Consider the following 17,800-nt stretch of genomic DNA (forward strand, 5'->3'; position numbering starts at 1 on the left):
GGCTTTATAGGAAGACCCTGCCTCACAAAACAAACACCAGACCAATGAAAAAGAATTATTTTATCCAAACTCACTTGTTTTTAAAGTTCCATTCTCTTTCAGATTAAGAAAAAAAGAGTAGGCTGTCCTCAGATTTCCTGTTAGTATAGCAAGTCCTAATCTCTGCCTCTACCTCCTAAATGCTGGGATTACAGGTGCATGCCACCATGCTCAGCTCTCAGATTCTCTGTGATCTGTTCTTTGTATGCCCATGAAGCTTGACCAGGAGGATGGAGTCCCCTCTGGCTCCCTTGAATTTCCCATGGCCCATCAAGACTAGCCTGGGACAGACAGACAGCAAAGGGGCTGAATGTATGTTCCCCAAACAGTGCCATCTAGAGGCAACTGCTCCAAATGACATCTCACCCAGACCCTCGTTGGATGGCTGAAACAGTCATCTAGAAATGAACATACTGACAGAGGTGGCGGGTATTCCATGCAAACCGTGGAATGAATAAAACACACGAAATTACATTGAGTAGGAGTCTTTTTCTTGAAAGAACAAAAGCTTTGAGCAAACACAATTCTCGTTGCACTTTGTTCTCTTACAGTGTCCAACCATTTCACAAGCAGCTTTGAAGGAAGTGGAACTAAGTTTTTCACCTTGTCAGTTACAGTTCATAAAAAAAAAAAATAGGTTCTGTTTTTAGCTAAAAATGGCTACCGAGCTACAACTTAATTTAAAAACAGCAGGTAGCAGGAAAAAAAAAGTTAAATATTTCAAACATTTATGAACAAAACCTTAGCAATAATCTTACACCTAGTAACAAACTTCCGGGCTCCTTGAAAGCATTAAATATATACAGGAGTGGGGTTAGGGTCATATTTTTCCTACTGTAAAACACTTAGTATCTGAAACAATGTTATCAGGAGCAGACACAATTTGGTATCATCCTACAGCGCTTTGAATAAGTGCATCAGGACTGTCACATCCCTGCAGAGGGCAAGTTCTCCAAATGCTGTCTCCGAGCTATCATCCTGGCACAGCGGGGGCATCTGGAAGACTGGAAACACTGTTTGTGAAAGCACGCCCTGCACCCTGCAAGCAAGGGGATGGATCAGTGGTCAGCAAACGCATTCCTTAATCTCTTAATCTCTCACATACACATGGATGCTTGTTCCATGGGCAGGGGCGGGGGGGGGGGGGGTCTGAGGAGTGGGAACCAGATGACCTGATTTCAGAATACAGGGTCTTACAGGGAGAAAAAAAAAAATCAACCATGCCAAAACTCTCAGGACTATCAGTTACTCAACCGTTCTCGACTATAAGGCACAGGAGCCTGTGGGTGTGGTTGATGCCACATACCTCTAGATCAGCCTGAGCACTAAGGGCAATTCCCCTAGTCTTAACTTGGTGACTGATAACTCTTTTGAAGAGGCATCGATTCTCTTGAAATGTTTCTAAATGGACAGAGCTGCCTCATCCAAAGTTATGCTCCTTTTTTGGCACCAGCCTGAATTCAGTAACTGGTTGCTAAGGAGTTTGAAGACCAGGTCACCTCTGTAAGTTGGAACAGTGCTGAAATGCTACTCCCCCCTCATGTCACCCAGAGCTCTGTGAGATGACCAGGGCTTCTTGTAGCCATCACTATTTAATATTCCCCCGTCTAGGTCTGCTACTCTCACATCCCCATCAGCCTGGAAACCCTAGGTTCAAGTCTCTTTTCTGGAGACCCTGTCCTGCAAGACTAGAGTATCCTATGAAGAGACCATGTTCACATAAAAAAATGAAGGCAAGGTTCCCCACCAAAATCCCTCCCAGGCAACAGAATTTGGAGAGCATGGGATTCCCTTAACAGCACCATCTGTAAAGAGACAAATAACTGGGCCTAGGAGATAACTCAGGTCTATGGGTCAGCCTAAAGTAATAGATGAGTTCTAGGCCAGTAGAGACCCTGTCTCAAAAATAAAGATGGATTGTGCCTGAGGGATGACACCCAAAGTTGATTTCTGGCCTGCACACACACACACACACACACACACACACACACACACACACACACACACTGGCACACACAGGAGTGCACATATGCACATGCATACCCCACACAAGAGCCAGCAGCAAATGTTTTAAGGTCTATAGAGCCATTGTTCTCTGTGGTCATTTGCATAGGTGTGATCTTCATAGACTCGTGTGTTTAAATGCTTGGCCCATAGGGAGTGACACTATTAGGGGATGTGGCCTTGTCAGAGTAGGTGTGGCCTTGATGGAGGAAGTATGTCACTGTGGGAGCAGGTTTTGAGATTTTTCTATGCTTTAGCTATGCCCAGTGTGTCACACAGACTCACTGCTGCCTGTGGATCAAGATGTAGAACTCTCAGCTCCTTCTCCAGCACCGTGTCTGCCTGCACACTGCCATGCTCCACCATGATGATAATGAACTAAACCTTTGAAACTGTATGCAAGCCCCAATTAAATGTTTTCCTTTATAAGAGTTGCTGTGGTCATGTTGTCTCTTCACAGCAGCAGAAACCCTAAGATAGTCTCCATGACAGTGGATCCACTCCACCACTGTGGTTTAAAAACAGAGATAACCCTTCAGGGTTGGGTGGAAATATAATCTAATTAAAACTGTTGGTGGTAACAGGTCAAACTGGGAGTATCCTCTCCATCAAACACCCCAAGAAATATCCTTCTTTGTCCCTACCCTGCAAGATATGCCCATGCTGTGGGCCCACACTGTACTGCCTCCAGTCCACCCCCAAGTACATACTGCATCTCTGCACTTTACAGAGATAACTGTACTTCAGGGACTGAGGCGTCATTCAGCTGAAGTGAGAGCCCTGATTTGGCTACTTTGCAATTAAGTCAAGCGATTACGAAGCTGATGTTATTAAAGTAACTAAAGTACCTGAACATCTTCTGCAAGTCATGGTCTGGAATGGGAAGATGACAGTGGTACTCTGGCAAAACTCACAAATGAAGCCCTTCCCCTGGCACAGCTGCAAAAGAAGGAAGGCATCTAAGGTCACACGTTGACACTGCTGCTTGTGCTGGGGAAACTGGGCTACCATTTGCACACAACCATAGAAGCATCTATTTTTTCAATGTCTCTGAGTTTAGCCTTTAGAAGAATTGGATCAGAATAATAGCAACAACAACAAAACCACATTCCACAATGGTTGCCTCAGTGCAGAATGGGCTCCTACAGAGTTTGGGCATTCAAATTAAGAAGCTACAGGGTTCCAACTTGTCCCAGTAGGGTGACTTAGGTTAGCTAATTCAGAGCTATGATTCAATGCTCTCTCTGCTCAGGGCCCTGAGAGTTAAATATGGTCCAGAGTAAAGTGAAAAACCTTTCCCTCCCTAGATCCTGGCACTAGGAAGGGAACCTGTCTCCGGTGAATCCTTACCTCACAGCTGGCCACGTGGGCAAGAGAAGACTTCAGGATGTCCTTCAGCAAGGGTGCCAGCAGTCCTTTCTTGGTCCTGAGGAGGTCATCCATGGAGAACAGATGGCAGTTGTCAGTCAGATGACTGGGAACCTGCTCAAACTCCTTCAGTACACTGCCAGAGAGGAAAGAGTTCCCTGAGTCACCTACACTACTAAAAAGCTCTCTCGGCGCTGGGGCAAAGGCTCGGTCACTAAAATGCTTGCTTTGCAAGAAGAGGAGCTGAGTCCAGATCCCCAGCACCTACACAGAAAGATGGGCACTGCAGTCAATGCCTGTAATCTCACTATTGGGGAGGCAGAGACGGGGATGCCCAAGGCTCACTGCAGCTTATCAATTAGTATGTGAGCGCCAGGCCAAGTGAAAGACTATGACTCAAGAAATAAAGGTAGAACTATTGATGAGACACCCAACATCAACCTCCGGCCTCCACATGCATGCAAACATGTTGTGCACACACATTCACACAAACACATATAAAATCTCTATCCATAAATTCATGTCTCAACCGTTAGTGGCTGTTTGCTTTTGACAATGTGCCTGTGATATAAATTTAACTATTATCTTATTACTGAACACCTAGTAGGTGTTTGTGTTATGTCTTATTTTAAATTTATATCTTAACTAAATGTCTTCCCATCTCTGTAAGAATATCCCTAGGGTAAGCATCAAGATCTGGGAGCCATGATCTCATTTGGTGTGACTTGCACCCTGCCTCTATGTGAGGGGGATTTAGTAGGTCATGGGAATCCTCACAGCAGTACTACTCACAAGAGACAGAAGCAGCCTGCCCCTTGGTGGGTAGATAAAAAATTAAAATGCACACACAGCCAAATGCTACTCAGTCTTCAAAGGAAAGGAATCCTGACACATGCTGCAATGTGGATGGACCCTGAGAAATAATCCAGTGACAAAAAGACACATATTCTATGATGCACATACATCATATTCATAGAGAAAAATTCATAGAGAAAAAAAGGGGCTTTCCAAGAGCTGGGATGTGAGAAGAAGAAGGGGATGGTAGAATGGTTACAGAGATTGGATTTTGCAAGAGGCATGCGCCGTAGGAGAGGAGAGGGTCCCAGCTGGGAATCATACCTATCAGCAAACCTGCAAGTCTTCAACAGCTTCTTGATGTGAAACAGTTGCTCCTGGATGTCCTAAGGCAAGAAGCCAACCAGAAGGAATGAGGTGCGTGGCCATGGGCAATGGGTGTGATAAACCCTAAAGTTATATGACATGCTGTGCTGGCAAACAAAATCAATGGTCAAGCAAATAGCACCTTCAGCAAGGTCTCATAACTGAACTCTTGAATCCACGAGTCCCGAATGCTCACAGGTTTTGTGGAGAATTAGAAAGAGCCCACACAGGCGAGAGGCCCCAGCACCTGCAGTGTAACTGCCTTGTGGAGGTCTGGAGACACTCTGAAACCAGAGGGACATGCATTTCCTACCATGGGGCATCTCTCTTCCTACCCTCGCTTCCTCCTCTGAGGAGGCATCAACTCACCTTCACCCTATCCAGTTCCTTGGCTTTTGTGTAGAGGCTATGGTACCCGCCTAGCAGGTTGAAGACAGGCTGGTGCCATATGCTGTCCAGTAGCCATTTAGAGAAATTGCTGACTTGGTACTTCCTGAAGTCCCACAGCATCAGGATCCTGGCAGGGATACAGGACTCTGCAGATGAATGGCAGTTGTCACAGAAGTACTTCCCCAGATACTCACAGTACCGGAGCCGCTTCACAAACTCTGTAGAGGGCAGGAGGGTGAAACCATGTTATGATGCTAGGAATCTGCCTTAGGCCACGTCCCAACTCCTATGCAAGGCTTAGGCTCAATCACTGTTCACAGTGGCAAAGCCAGATTCAACTGCCAGGCAGCATAGCAATGACATTGACCTGGGGATTTCACTTGTGGTCATTTATGACTTTGCTGTAATAGGATTGATGCCACAGAAACGGAATCCTCCCAAACACTCTTGGAAAATGGGCACAGCAAGCTGCAGTGCAGTGAGAACATTCCGTGTAGAGTCTGGGAGTCTGGCAGAGTGTGCAGATGCCACCTGCTGCTGACAGGAACCCCAATCACAGCTCAGAATCTTCTCTTAGACTAACAAAATGCAGCAGAGGGTTCGGGGATAGCCCACATATGAAGAGCACATTCTAAAGCAGGGTATGCACAGTGTTAAGATGTAGCCTCCAAAGAGTTTCTTTATAAATTGGGGGTTGGGGATGAGAGAGAGAGAGAGAGAGAGAGAGAGAGAGAGAGAGAGAGATACCGCCCCCCAGAAAGTTAATGCACATCTCTGTGGCATGGGGAAAACTATCTGTTTCTTGCACTTTTGAATCTGCTAAAACAAATATGTGGTATTTAAAGATGTAGGGATAAGAGTAACAATACTGTACCCTTACTACCTAGGCTAAGAAGGAAAACAATGCAGCCAGTCTCCTGTGCAGCCATCCCTCAGCTTTTAGCATCCGACATGAAACAAGTCTTGGCATTTATCATCCCAGGTTTGACTTGCGTCTCTTTGTAATTGAGATAACACAAGGTGTAATTCTAGTTCTTATGTCTGTTAGATTTGTGGTCAGAACATAATGGATGGGAAGGCAGTGACTACACTCCCTAGCACACTGTAGATAATGATGACCATTTCCAAATAATGCCTCAAAGAATAGGCAGGAACAAGTCTTTACTGGACACTTAGCCCGTTTCCCACGGTGGTTATGGGTCAATATATGTCATTCTATGCTTGTAGTTCTATGACTTAAGAACTTGTGTTCCCCTTTTCATTAAGGAAACAGGACAGTGAAGACAAGCATCACAGTAGGGACACATGGGCAGTGAGTTGGAACACAAAGGCAATGAGCAGGCAAGCTCAGTTGAAATCCACTGTAGCCAGTATATCCACTCCCCCTTGGGTTCAATTGCCGAAGGGATAGGGGAAGAGCCAATGTCTCTGCACTTGATGAATTATCCTGTGGGGAGAGGTATGCTACACAGTAAGATCTCTAACAAACCAGAAGTACAAAAAGTATAGTTCTTAGCATGCCACCTGAAGGACAGTCTATGACCTGGTAACCTGCATCCCTGATCAGACTTGGCACACTGGAAAGAGACAGGAGGATTCAGGAGGATGAATAATTTCCTCCTGATTTAACTCACCTTTTCCTCCCCTCTAGGCCCCCAGCATCTCCATATCCATTCACTCATTACCAAGCTTCATTAAATAATTGCTGTGCTATCATCAGTCAGTACAGAAAGAATGATGCCATTGCTATTCCTAAGAACATTAAGAAAGGAAAAAAAAAAAAAAAAAAAGAAAAAGAAAAAAAAAGAAAAAGAAAAAGGAAGGTTCCTAAACCAGTGGCTCTCAGCCAGGGTGACTTTTTACCTTCTGGGGACATTTGCATTTGACATGCTCTGTCACTGTTTGGGGCTGCTAGGGAAGCATGCAATTCTACCCAAACCCTCAAACTCATGGGGGCCCCCAAGTCAGCAGAACTGGAGTTCAGAAACCCACTCCAACAGCTCTGTTCTATCTCATGGAGTCAGTGGCATGGAACATAAATCTAGATTTGGGTTGTCCAACAAAACCTTTTGCAGAATGGAAATGCACTGCTGTCCAACTCAGCAGCCATGACACGAGCCAAGTGTGACTAAGAAACTGAAGCTTAAATTTTGACCTTGAGTTTATGATGGCACATGGGCAGGTGGCTGCCACATTGAACAGTACAGTTCTCGAATAAAGCCGAATAGACAGAAATAGTGACTAGATGGCACTATACACATTAAATACAAACTTAAATTGGAAGGTGAGCCATATGTGATGATGCCTTGCAGATAGTAGGGTGAGTGGACTACAGGAGATAATAGTGGGAATTGCTGTTGCCATTTTGTTGTGATAACTGCTTGCAGTCCTTACTTTTAGAACGTGAGTGAGGGGTTGTCTTAGTTGGGGTTTCTATTGCAGTGATGAAACATGATGACCAAAAGGCAAGTTGGGCAGAAAGGGTTTATTTGGCTTACACTTCTACATTGGAGTCCATTGTTAAAGAAAGTCAGGACAGGGACTCAAGCAGAGCAGGAACCTGGAGGCAGGAGCTGATGCAGAGGCCATGGAGAGATGCTGCTTACCGGCTTGCTCCTCATGGCTTGCTCAGCCTGCTCTCTTATAGAACCCAGGACCACCAGCCCACGGATGGCACACTCACAATGGGCTGGGCCCTCCCCTTTCAATAACTAAGAAAATTCCGTACAACTGGATCTTAGAGGCATTTTCTCAATTAAGGTTCCCTCTGTGATAACTCTAGTTTGTGTGTCAAGTTGACATAAGATGATCCAAGACAGGGATAGAGAGTAAAATGGCCTGTATGTAAGATAAAAGGGGGCTCAGGAATAATGCCAACAGAACGCAGAATTTTGAACTAAACCCTGAAACAGATAAAGGCTACAGGCAACGATCTCCTGAAACCAGGGAAAGTCTGAAGTTAACCTGAGGGGATTGAGCCAACATTAACATCTCGGATGTAATGATTGCCCTGTGATTGGCATTGGCAGAAGCTGGGGAAGGGAGCTTGGAAGCCCTTCCCACTGTTTCTAAAACTCTTCTGTGAGTTTAAATGATCTCAGAACGCAAAGTGAAAATAATCAGAATTAGACGAAGTTTTCTGGAAAAGCGCTCAATCGCTTCAGTAGATGACATCCCAAACCTATGCCGCACCTACTCTGCAGTGTTTCCCTCTTCTTTCCAGTTGCCACAGTCCCTTTGCGCGGGCTGAGCACGCCACCACATCCTGGAGATGATTACATCTTTATGAAACCTCTCTCTCCGCGCTCCACCTCCACCACAAGCTTAGATTCTCCACTGTGAATTCCACAGCAGTCTTGCCTTCTTTCCCTTTCCTCATCTCACCCTCCAAGCTGGGAAGCAGATTCTGTGAGGGCAGGACCTGCAAGAGTCCCTGCTGTACCCACAGCGTTTCAATGAACTCAGGAAGGTACTGAACGATTGGTGGAGCCGGCGTGTCTATGCAGTTTCTGAGGCATGCATTTGACATTTTGTATGGCATTAGGATGTACAGATTATCTAACAACCTGCTTCTTACTTGACTGGCTGGGAAACTGAGTCAGTTAAAGACTCACTGTGACTATGGTACATTCTGCTTTCAGTTTCCATCTCTTGAAACAGACATCTTCCCTGGAGAGCAAGCAATGCCCAGCCTCAGCTGAAAATCTCGCATAGGGAGCATTAGTTGGCAGGATGTTGGTCAGCCAAGAAGTGAGTCACCATGTCCTCTCTCAGGGAAGTGTTGCCAGGAGCCATTTGTTCACTCTGTGGGTCTAGAGGACCATTTATTAGCAAGAACGGCCCTAGAGGCTGGCAGTGAACGATGAACAAAACCAACAGTGTTTCTGTCTTCATGGAATTTACTTCTGGTAATGGAGACAGACAATAACCTGTAAATAAAACTGAGAGTATTCTAGGGATGGTGGCCATGCTGAGAGTAAGCAGTGTGGAGGATGATCACAGGAAAGACACACACAACAGGGTGTGGCCAGATGGGCACGCTCCATGGGGCAGCCAGGAAGACTCGGGGAAGAGAGGAGGTGAGGACGAGAAGGAGAGGACAGACAGGAGTGGGGAGAAAGGAGGGGACGATGGGATGGAAGGCAAGAGTCATGGGGAAGTCTCCAGGGAAGGCACTCTTGGGAGAGGAAACAATAGGTTCAAAGCCTGAATCAGGAGTGCTTGGCTTCTCCAAGTGCGTCATGGAGAGGCAGACAGGATGCTGGTCCTCCTGGCTACTCGTGTGGCTTAGTGGGTCATGGTGGCCTCCTAAGGAAAGACAGCACTGCCTCCAGGAATTCTTTATAGCATGCTCTCACCAGAAGGTCTCCTGTCTCACCCAAAGCAACACACAGTTTAGCTCTGCTGATCTCTCTGTTACCACGAAGCAAGCAAGCAGCGCAGAACCCATACTTACTGGGCTGTATTGGAGTCCCACATCCAGCACAGAAGAAATTCTGGGCCACTACCGCTATGTCCCTCCTGACGACAGAAAATGGCAACTGTTAGACATTTCATTGATAGAAAAACAGTTGACAAAGCGTGTGTTCCTTGGCTTGGGGTCCTTAATTTTGTCATCTTTTTTTTTTTTCATTTTGAGAAAATTTTATAGTTATCCAATATGGTCTTTTAGTTGGGCTTTCTAAAGCTAGGACTCTTTAAAAATCTCAACTGTCCCCAAATTAGAAATCAGTGTCACAAAGAACTCTTCCAATATAGAGTCCTTGGGGTTTCCCACTGCCCATGATCAGAAGCCAAGGAGACAAGACACAGTCTGCCATGCTTAGAAAGGTCACATGAATAAATACCATATACATTAGAATATGACACGACACAAGACAAAGTTATTAGATGCTCCTGAGAAGGATGTTCTGGGAACAGTTGCACTCTGATTTCAACGGTGACCGAGAATTATGGGCAAAGTGGTAAATTTAAATTTTCATTGCAGTCAAGGTCAACCAAAAATTGCCAAAGTTAAAAAAAAAAAAAAATACGTTAAATCTCTGCCCATACGTCTTACAGAGGATTCTGGGAAATTTGAAGGAAGATATCCTGTGCAATGAAAGTGACCTGTCCCCAGTGCCTTGAGGGCAAGTTCTGCCCAAGCACTTTGCAGCACCCTTCCTGGGACTTAGTAAGTCTGGGAGCAAAGTCAGTAGGCAAAGACATAGTGTGCGAGCGACCTCTGTGGAGTACAGGGGACATTGCTCCATAGCCCTGAAGTTTGCAGGAGAGACCAAGGGAACACAAAAACTGCATGGAATTAGAATATGTTGCCTATAACCTTTCTCTGTAACCCGCTTTTTACTCTCAGAAAAATTACAATCAAACTACTTTGTACACACAGTATGTATGGCCACATATACACACTCCATACAAGTTTAGTCCCTTCTTGTATAATTTGAGCTGTCTCCGAGCATCTGTGATTTTATAGAGTTTACTTATGTCCTGCTAAATTTCTCAACTATTCTTTCAAAGCTTTTATGCATTTGTCGTTCTTTTAGTTGCACACTAGCTAGTCTGGAAAACAGAGTGGTCTCGTCACTTTAAGTCATTGTATTTTATTTTTGTTTCAATACTAGCCATTTAAAAATCCTCTCGGGGCCTATTTAATCTACAAGCGCTATGGGATGTTCATAACTGGGGAAGGAGAGTCTCACTTTTACCTTGTACATCCTAAAGAATCCTGCCTCCCCCCCCAAAAAAAAAACTCACAACAGAGTGCCAAAACTAAGGCAGAAACAATCTCCTTTGTCCCCCAGCCCTTTGTTTTATCTGCATCTGCTTCATTAGGAATCAGGTGGGACCCATCACATGATCCAGGTAGAACCTGGGATTCCAGGCTGCACCGCACTCTTACCTGATTGGCGTGTGAACAGTAAGTATGATTTGAAATCCAGGGGGCACCCAGTCTTCAGCCCCTGGGACCCTAGACTTGGGCATGATTTCCTGTGTTGCATCCATGCTGGAGTCAAAGTCTTCCCCAGCATGCTCTTCATTCCCAACCTGCAATCACATTTCAGGGGTTTAATTGAAAAGAACTCTTAAGTGTGTTTCCCATTAAAATTTACTGCCAGAAATTGGAACTGGTTTTTGCTGACCTAAAGGACTTGGCGCAGGTGTCCCGTGTCCCCGCCCGCCCCCCACCGTCGTTGTTGAGGAGGGTGTCAGATCCCCTGGAGCTGGAGGGCAGTTGTCAGCTACCTCGTGTAGGTGCTGGGAACTCCACACATTGCACCAGCAGCAGCGTCCTTCGCCATTGAGCCTGAGCCCACCTGTTTTAATATTTTTAGCTCATGTGTTTCCAGACTTCCCGCGTGGTGAGGGGACTCTGTGACCAGGGATGCTCCTTCATGACCAAAGCAGCCTCCAGTGACTAAAGCAACAGCCAATCAGAGCTTTGCCATGGTCTTGTGGCAGAACTTAACTTACAAAGCTCAACAGCTCCCTGTAAAATCTTACATTTTTCCTGTTGTCATTTAAAACCCAGACTCCTCCAATCCAGAAACTCCCACAATCTGGCCATTATCACTCAAGCCTGTTCCCACGAATCCCACCCCACCCCCAATGTCCACCACAGCTAAGTCTCTCTGCTCAGTCAGGGCTCCAGAGCCCTCCATCTGTGTTCAATGGCCTTTGCTGAGAACACTTCTCCACAGGTTCTAGCAGCCCCAGCACCTACTGGCTAACACCTGGGTCAGATGGATGCTCTCCAGTCAGCTTTCTGAGGTTCCTCTGATGAAATTAGATGCCCTCCCACCCTGGCCCTTTCAGAGGATTCTTTTCGTTTTGTTTTGTTTCAACCTTCAATCATCGTTTAGCATTTATTACCACCAGGGGTTTCATGTTCTTTGAGAACAGTATATCCTGCAAGCAAAGCCTTGTGTGTTGCCACATCTGTCTGTGAGTGACACCTGCTTCACCACTGTCCTGCCCTGCCCACCGCCCTGCCAATGTCTGCCCAGCACTTTAAAATAAGAGTAATAAGAGGGGGAAATGATAGCAACACCTCAGGATACTTGGGAGGATGGCAACATTTTAGCATGCCTGTAATTCCAGCACTAGGGAGGCCAGAATAAGAGGGCTCTAGAAGTTAGAGACTTGCCTGTGCTACACAGCAAGACCTTTTCTCAAAACAGTAACACCATGGCATGAATTGTTAAGTACATTCTCTGGTGTTTAATGGTGTGAATTGGTAAGTACATTCTCTGGTGTTTAATGGGTACTCGGAGTCCTTTTGAGACCTCCAGAACACCTCTAAAGCATAAGAGGAAACATAAATATTTGAGCCCAGTAAGCCCAGTGAGAAATTAAGAACGCTTTCTTCCACATCAACTGGCTCCCATACTTACCCCTGAGCTGGCTGCTGTCAGGGAGCCTGGCAGCCGAGAATTGACTTCCGAAAGTACCTGGCACTTCAAGAACCCCCGGAACAACTCTCTGGCTAACAGCCCAGCAGGACTGAAGTCTGACTCACAGGTTACACTGAAACATGAGAGAAAGAAAAGCTGAACAGCTGTGCACAGGGAATACAGTCAGGTGGAAAAGAGCCCTGGAGTTAAAGTAAGAAAGCCAGAGTTCAAATCCTTCTTCTGATGTTTAGTAGCATGATGAGGCTGACCCATTTTCTAATCTCAGCAGATGTGACAGAGGCAGGGGGATCTCATGAGTTACAAGTTACAAGTTACAAGACTACATCATGAGACCTGTCAAAAGGGGTGGGGGCACTGTGCCATCTTTTATAAGCCTTAGTTCCCATGTTTATAAAACAGGGTTACAAATAAATTCACAGTGGCTGGAGAGATGGTTCAACAGTTAAGAGCACTTGTTGCTTTTACAGAGAACCAGGATTCAGTTCCAACACATACATGGTAGCTCACAACCATCTGTAACTCCAGTTCCAGGGTGTGAAAGCCCCTTTTCTGACCTCCACGCATGCACATGGAACACATACATAATGCAAGTAAAACACTCATAAAATACATCCAAGTTTGTTTTGAATAAATGCACAAATACATATGTAAAACTTTCCTAGCCTCCCTGTGTGGTTAAATGAAGATATAAATGTTGCAGAATATTTGTACATTGTGTGACAATTGTGATTGGTATAATAAAAAGCTGAATATCCAATAGCTAGGCAGGACAGGATAGGCGGGACTTCCTGACAGAAAGAGTAAGTCAAAGGGATGAATCTAGCCACGCAGGAGACATGACGGAGATTAATTAAAGCAGGTTAATTTAAGTTAAAAGAGGTAGCTAGAAAAAAAGCATAAGCTAAGGCCACGCTTTCATAATTACTAACAAGTCTCTGTGTCATTACGTGTTACTACACATATACAAACAGCCTTTCACACACTATAACACACAGTGATGTTGGGGGGTGCTGTGCCTTGAACATGGGCAGTGTCCTCCAAAGTTCTAGATGTTAAGGGATTGGCTCCCAGGATTGAAGTGCAGGAAGGTAGAACTTAGCAGGAGGTCTGTAGGTCACTGGGGGCAGTAACTACAAAGGATGTCTCCCTCTTACCCTTGTTCCTGCCATGATAGTGCAAGACATGCTGACCTCACCAAGTCAATGACACTAGCAAGTCTTCTCATTTCCAAAGACAAATAAGCCTTTTCTCTCTATAAGTTAGTTATTTCAGGTACTTTATCACAGCAAACAAAACTGCTATTATGGAGATGACCGGCTGCCTTCTAGGTGGTAGGTCTGTCTTAGTTTCTTTTCCTGTTGCTGTGATAAAATGATAAAAGTAACTTAAGGGGCAAAACACCCATGCACACAAATAAATTCATAAAAATAAATGAGCCTCAGGGAAAAAAATAACTTAAGGGAGAAAGGATTTATTTTACTTTTTAAATCTTTGTTGTTGTTGTTTGTTTGTTTTTTGTTTTGTTTTCTGGGACAGGATTTCTCTGTGTAGCCCTGGCTGTCCTGGAACTCACTCTGTAGACCAGGCTGGCCTCAAATTCACAGAGATCCATCTGCCTCTGCCTCCTGAGTTCTGGGTAAAGGCATGCACCACCATGTCCTGGCTTAAATTTTTTATATTATAATGATAAGACTTTTTCCCTTCCCTCTGTCTCTAACTTACCAAACTAGCATAATCCGTAACAACAATCTATAAACATTTGTCCTTAAAAGTGTAGTCTTTGCCCCTCATCAGGGAAACCACTACAGAAAACCACATCCAATAATTCTCTTTGCAACAGAGACCACTACAGAAAACCACAGCCAATCAGAATGCAGAGTCATGGAGTCTGATCTCAATGGATGCATCTACAAAGGCCTCCACACCTAAAGCTAAGGGAACACTGGAGAAGAAGGGCTGGGAAATTGATAGAGCCAGAGGACTGGCGAGCTTGCTGTGAGACTGTCAGGAAGGATTTATTTTAGCTTGCTCTTCAAGGGACAGTCCACCTCAGTAGAGAAGTCAAGGCATTGGGGCCTTGAAGTAGCTCATCACACTACACGAGCAATCAGAAGAGAGTTATGAAGACAGGCATGCTGGGGTCCAGCTCCTTCTCAACTCATACAGACCAGCTTGCCCTGCCTATAGGCTGGTTCCACCAGTAATTAACAAGGTCTTTCCACATCGAGGGCCATACTTAAGATAATCCCCACAGGCAGGCTGAGGGGTCCCACTCTCGGCTGATTCTGGATTCTGTAAAGCTGACAATTAACACTAGCCATCATGGATCCCCTTGTGGCTAATCACTCTACAATATCCTGAATCAGTGGCATAGTATACATGGTGACTCCATAGAAACCCCCAGGAGTCCATGTGTGTAAGCACAACAAAACGTGTACCTCTTTAAAGAGTTGTAGGGGCGTCTGCTGCCTCCTGCGATGTCGTTATATTCCCCAAGTTCTGTGGGAAAATCAAAGAAAGGGTAAGAGGATCTTTTAGCTTATCTCACTTGGTTAATGTTACAAGAACATAAAAATAGGTCCCTGGATTCAGAGAACCTGCAGTGGCTAATCACCTACACACATCAGTGTGAGACCCCAGATGCCCACCAGAGATGGGATGTTCATATAAACTTCATCAAAACCACACAGCCGATCTAGTGAATATCTGCATTTTTGTTCAGCTCTTGCAAGTGAGATGAGCAATTATCAACATGCTAGAGACAAGGAAAGTTTCTCCTTCTCTGCATCCCGGGAGAGGTTTCCTGGGACATCCCTGACATGGCCTTGCATGTGATGTTTGCTGGTAGGTGTGTGGTATGTGAGGGAGTTGGAAGTAAGGAGGCTCTAAATCTCACCTAACATAACCAGTTCATCCAAGTCACGTTTGCAGGCCTCTCTGGACACAGGAGAGTAAGAAACTGTGTCAGCCACTGGGCTGACCTGGGGCACACCACAACCTGAAGAAAGAAGGAAAACAGACTTTATCATCAGCAAGGGAGACCAGAAGCTGGAGAGATGGGTCAGTCAGCAAAACATCTGTGCAAGCACAAGGACCCGGGTTCAACTCCCAGAACTACAGGAAAAGCTGATCTTGGTAGCTTGAGTTTGTAATACCAGCTCTAGGGAGGCATGGGGGTGGGGTCGACAGGTGGATTTTGGGAGCTCACTGGAGTCAGTGAGGTAATTAGAGAGTTCCAGACCAAGGGATAGAGCTTGTCTAAAAACAAAACAAAAAACCAAGGGGACTGTTCCTGACACCCAAATTTGTCCTCTGACCTCCCCACACACGTATCATTACATGCACATTTAAACACATATGCATGAATACCACAACGAGCAAGAGTAGAACACCCACAGGGTGGAGGTAGCAATCACCTTTAATCCATATATACCTCTGAGTTACAGGCTAGCCTGGTCTACAGAAGGAGTTCCGGGATACCCAAGGATATGCAGAGAAACCTTATCTCAAAAAAACAAAAACAAAAACAAAAACAAACAAACAAAAAAATAAGAGTAGAACACCCACCAGGTAAGAACAAGGCCCTGAGTTCAATCACAGTATTGCTAGGGGAAAAATGCCATCAGGTGTGATGACCACCTAGAGTGTCAGTACTTGGGAGGTAAATGCTGGAGAAGCGCACCTTCACACAAGTCTGCTATGCAGCAAGACACTTTTGAAAGAGAGGAAGACAGTGAGGAAGAGGGGGGAGGAAAGGAGAAGGGCGAGGAAGATGAGGCGGGGGAGAACAGCATAGCTTCCTGCTGACAGAAATTGGGCACCGTTGGCAGAGCTAAAGCTACAGCTCCGAGGATTAAAAGCAACAGGAAGTTAGTTTAGGATCCCTCATTCACTGTAATTAGGTGAAACAGGATGATGCCAGCTGTCTACTTTTAGATATGTTTGAAATTTTTCTAGTATAACACAAAGTTTAAAATAAAACACAAAAGCCAACCTGGCCATGAAATATACAAGACACATAATTATAGTAGGTTGGGTCATGTCCCTCCAAAGTTCATGTCCATCTAGAACATGTGAATGTGGCTGTGTTTGGCAGTAGAATCTATACAGATAGAAGGTCAAATTAAGCCATAGCCTCTAGCCTCCAGAAGGGGTTGTGAAGAATTATTAGATTAATAGTGTAGACGTGTTAATTAGAGGTTAACTATGCCCACATGGAAGCTGGCGATATGACTGTACTGGAAACAGAGAATGTGGGATGTATTAAGCCATACAGGAAGAGTGTTAAGTCAGAGGATCTGGGGATCCTCCAATTGGGCAAGTTTGTCAGGTACAGAAAGACACTTGAAAGAAAAGCTCAGGCCTGCAAACACAGGTCTCTCAGCAGTGTTCACCAAGAGGAAGCGGTTGATGGAGACAAAATCTGCCAGAATATAAATATGGGGGGATGGGGCTGAAGACAGGGTTTGCTCTAAGAAATGTATGCAAAGAGCCGGGCATTGGTGGTGCATGCCTTTCATACCAGCACTTGGGAGGCGGATCTCTGTGAGTTAGAGGACAGCCTGGTCTGCAGAACTAGTTTCAGGACAGAATCCAAAGCTACACAGAGAAACCCTGTCTCAAAATACCTCCCCTCCCAAAACAATGGATGCAAAGTGTCAAAGCTAACATTCATTAATTCATTCACTCCTTCATTGAATTGCTGGCTTTGGTGCCCTTTCCTCCAGAAGGAACTCACTGGCTTCCCAGCTGCCCTTGACTAGTGACTGGGCTAGACTCTCACCTCTTGCCTCCTTGGCTCTGGCTCCGCACTTTTTCTCTAGGGAAACATTCTAGTTTGAATGTAATTGGCACCTATAATCTCACAGGGAGTGGCACTATTAGGAGGTGTGGCCTTATTGAAGTAGGTGTAGCCTTACTGGAGGAAGTGTGTCCCTGTGGGGGTGGGCTTTGAGGTCCCTATGCTCAAGATACCACCCAGTGTCACAGTCCAATTCCTGTTGCCTTCTGATCAAGATGTAGCCAGAGCCATGTCTGCCTGCATGCCACCATGCTCCCTGCCATGATGATAATGGACTAAACCTCTGAAAGTAAAAATGAGCCACTTCAATTAAATGTTTTCTTTATAAAAGTTGCCATGGTCATGGTGTCTCTTCACAGCAATAGAAACCCTAAGGCGCAGAGTGTCCTGCCACCACTAAGTCCCATCACCAAGTACATAACAGGTTCATTGTTTGCTAAATAAAAGAGGACCACTGGGCAAGAAAAAAAATGTGGAAGGAAAATCAGGAGAATGCTATTTGATAGAAAATAAAGGAAGACACAACCATGAAAAGGCAGAATGAAATCCAATGAAAAACAAAACAAGGAAAGTGGCATTGGCTAACGAGTGGAGCATACACACCAATCACAAGGTAAAATAGCAG

The 17,800-nt window shown here is 45.2% G+C and overlaps 1 protein-coding gene across 1 annotated transcript in view; it reads right to left on the reverse strand.

Moving 5' to 3' along the window:
- Positions 1 to 513: 513 nt before the first annotated feature.
- Positions 514 to 17,800, reverse strand: part of Rubcnl (rubicon like autophagy enhancer) — a 39,399-nt gene continuing 22,112 nt past the window's right edge. The window contains exons 5-14 of the mRNA XM_051195378.1: positions 15,271 to 15,372; positions 14,813 to 14,873; positions 12,354 to 12,486; positions 10,862 to 11,007; positions 9,419 to 9,483; positions 4,942 to 5,180; positions 4,531 to 4,592; positions 3,394 to 3,547; positions 2,892 to 2,982; positions 514 to 1,078 (exon numbers count right to left, since the gene is read on the reverse strand). Of these exons, the coding sequence (XP_051051335.1) occupies positions 966 to 1,078; positions 2,892 to 2,982; positions 3,394 to 3,547; positions 4,531 to 4,592; positions 4,942 to 5,180; positions 9,419 to 9,483; positions 10,862 to 11,007; positions 12,354 to 12,486; positions 14,813 to 14,873; positions 15,271 to 15,372 (1,166 nt within the window). The 3' untranslated portion in view covers positions 514 to 965. The remainder of the gene's footprint in view (positions 1,079 to 2,891; positions 2,983 to 3,393; positions 3,548 to 4,530; positions 4,593 to 4,941; positions 5,181 to 9,418; positions 9,484 to 10,861; positions 11,008 to 12,353; positions 12,487 to 14,812; positions 14,874 to 15,270; positions 15,373 to 17,800) is intronic.

This window comes from Phodopus roborovskii, unplaced genomic scaffold, assembly GCF_943737965.1.
Source record: "Phodopus roborovskii unplaced genomic scaffold, PHOROB, whole genome shotgun sequence".
Classification (NCBI taxonomy): Eukaryota; Metazoa; Chordata; class Mammalia; order Rodentia; family Cricetidae; genus Phodopus; species Phodopus roborovskii.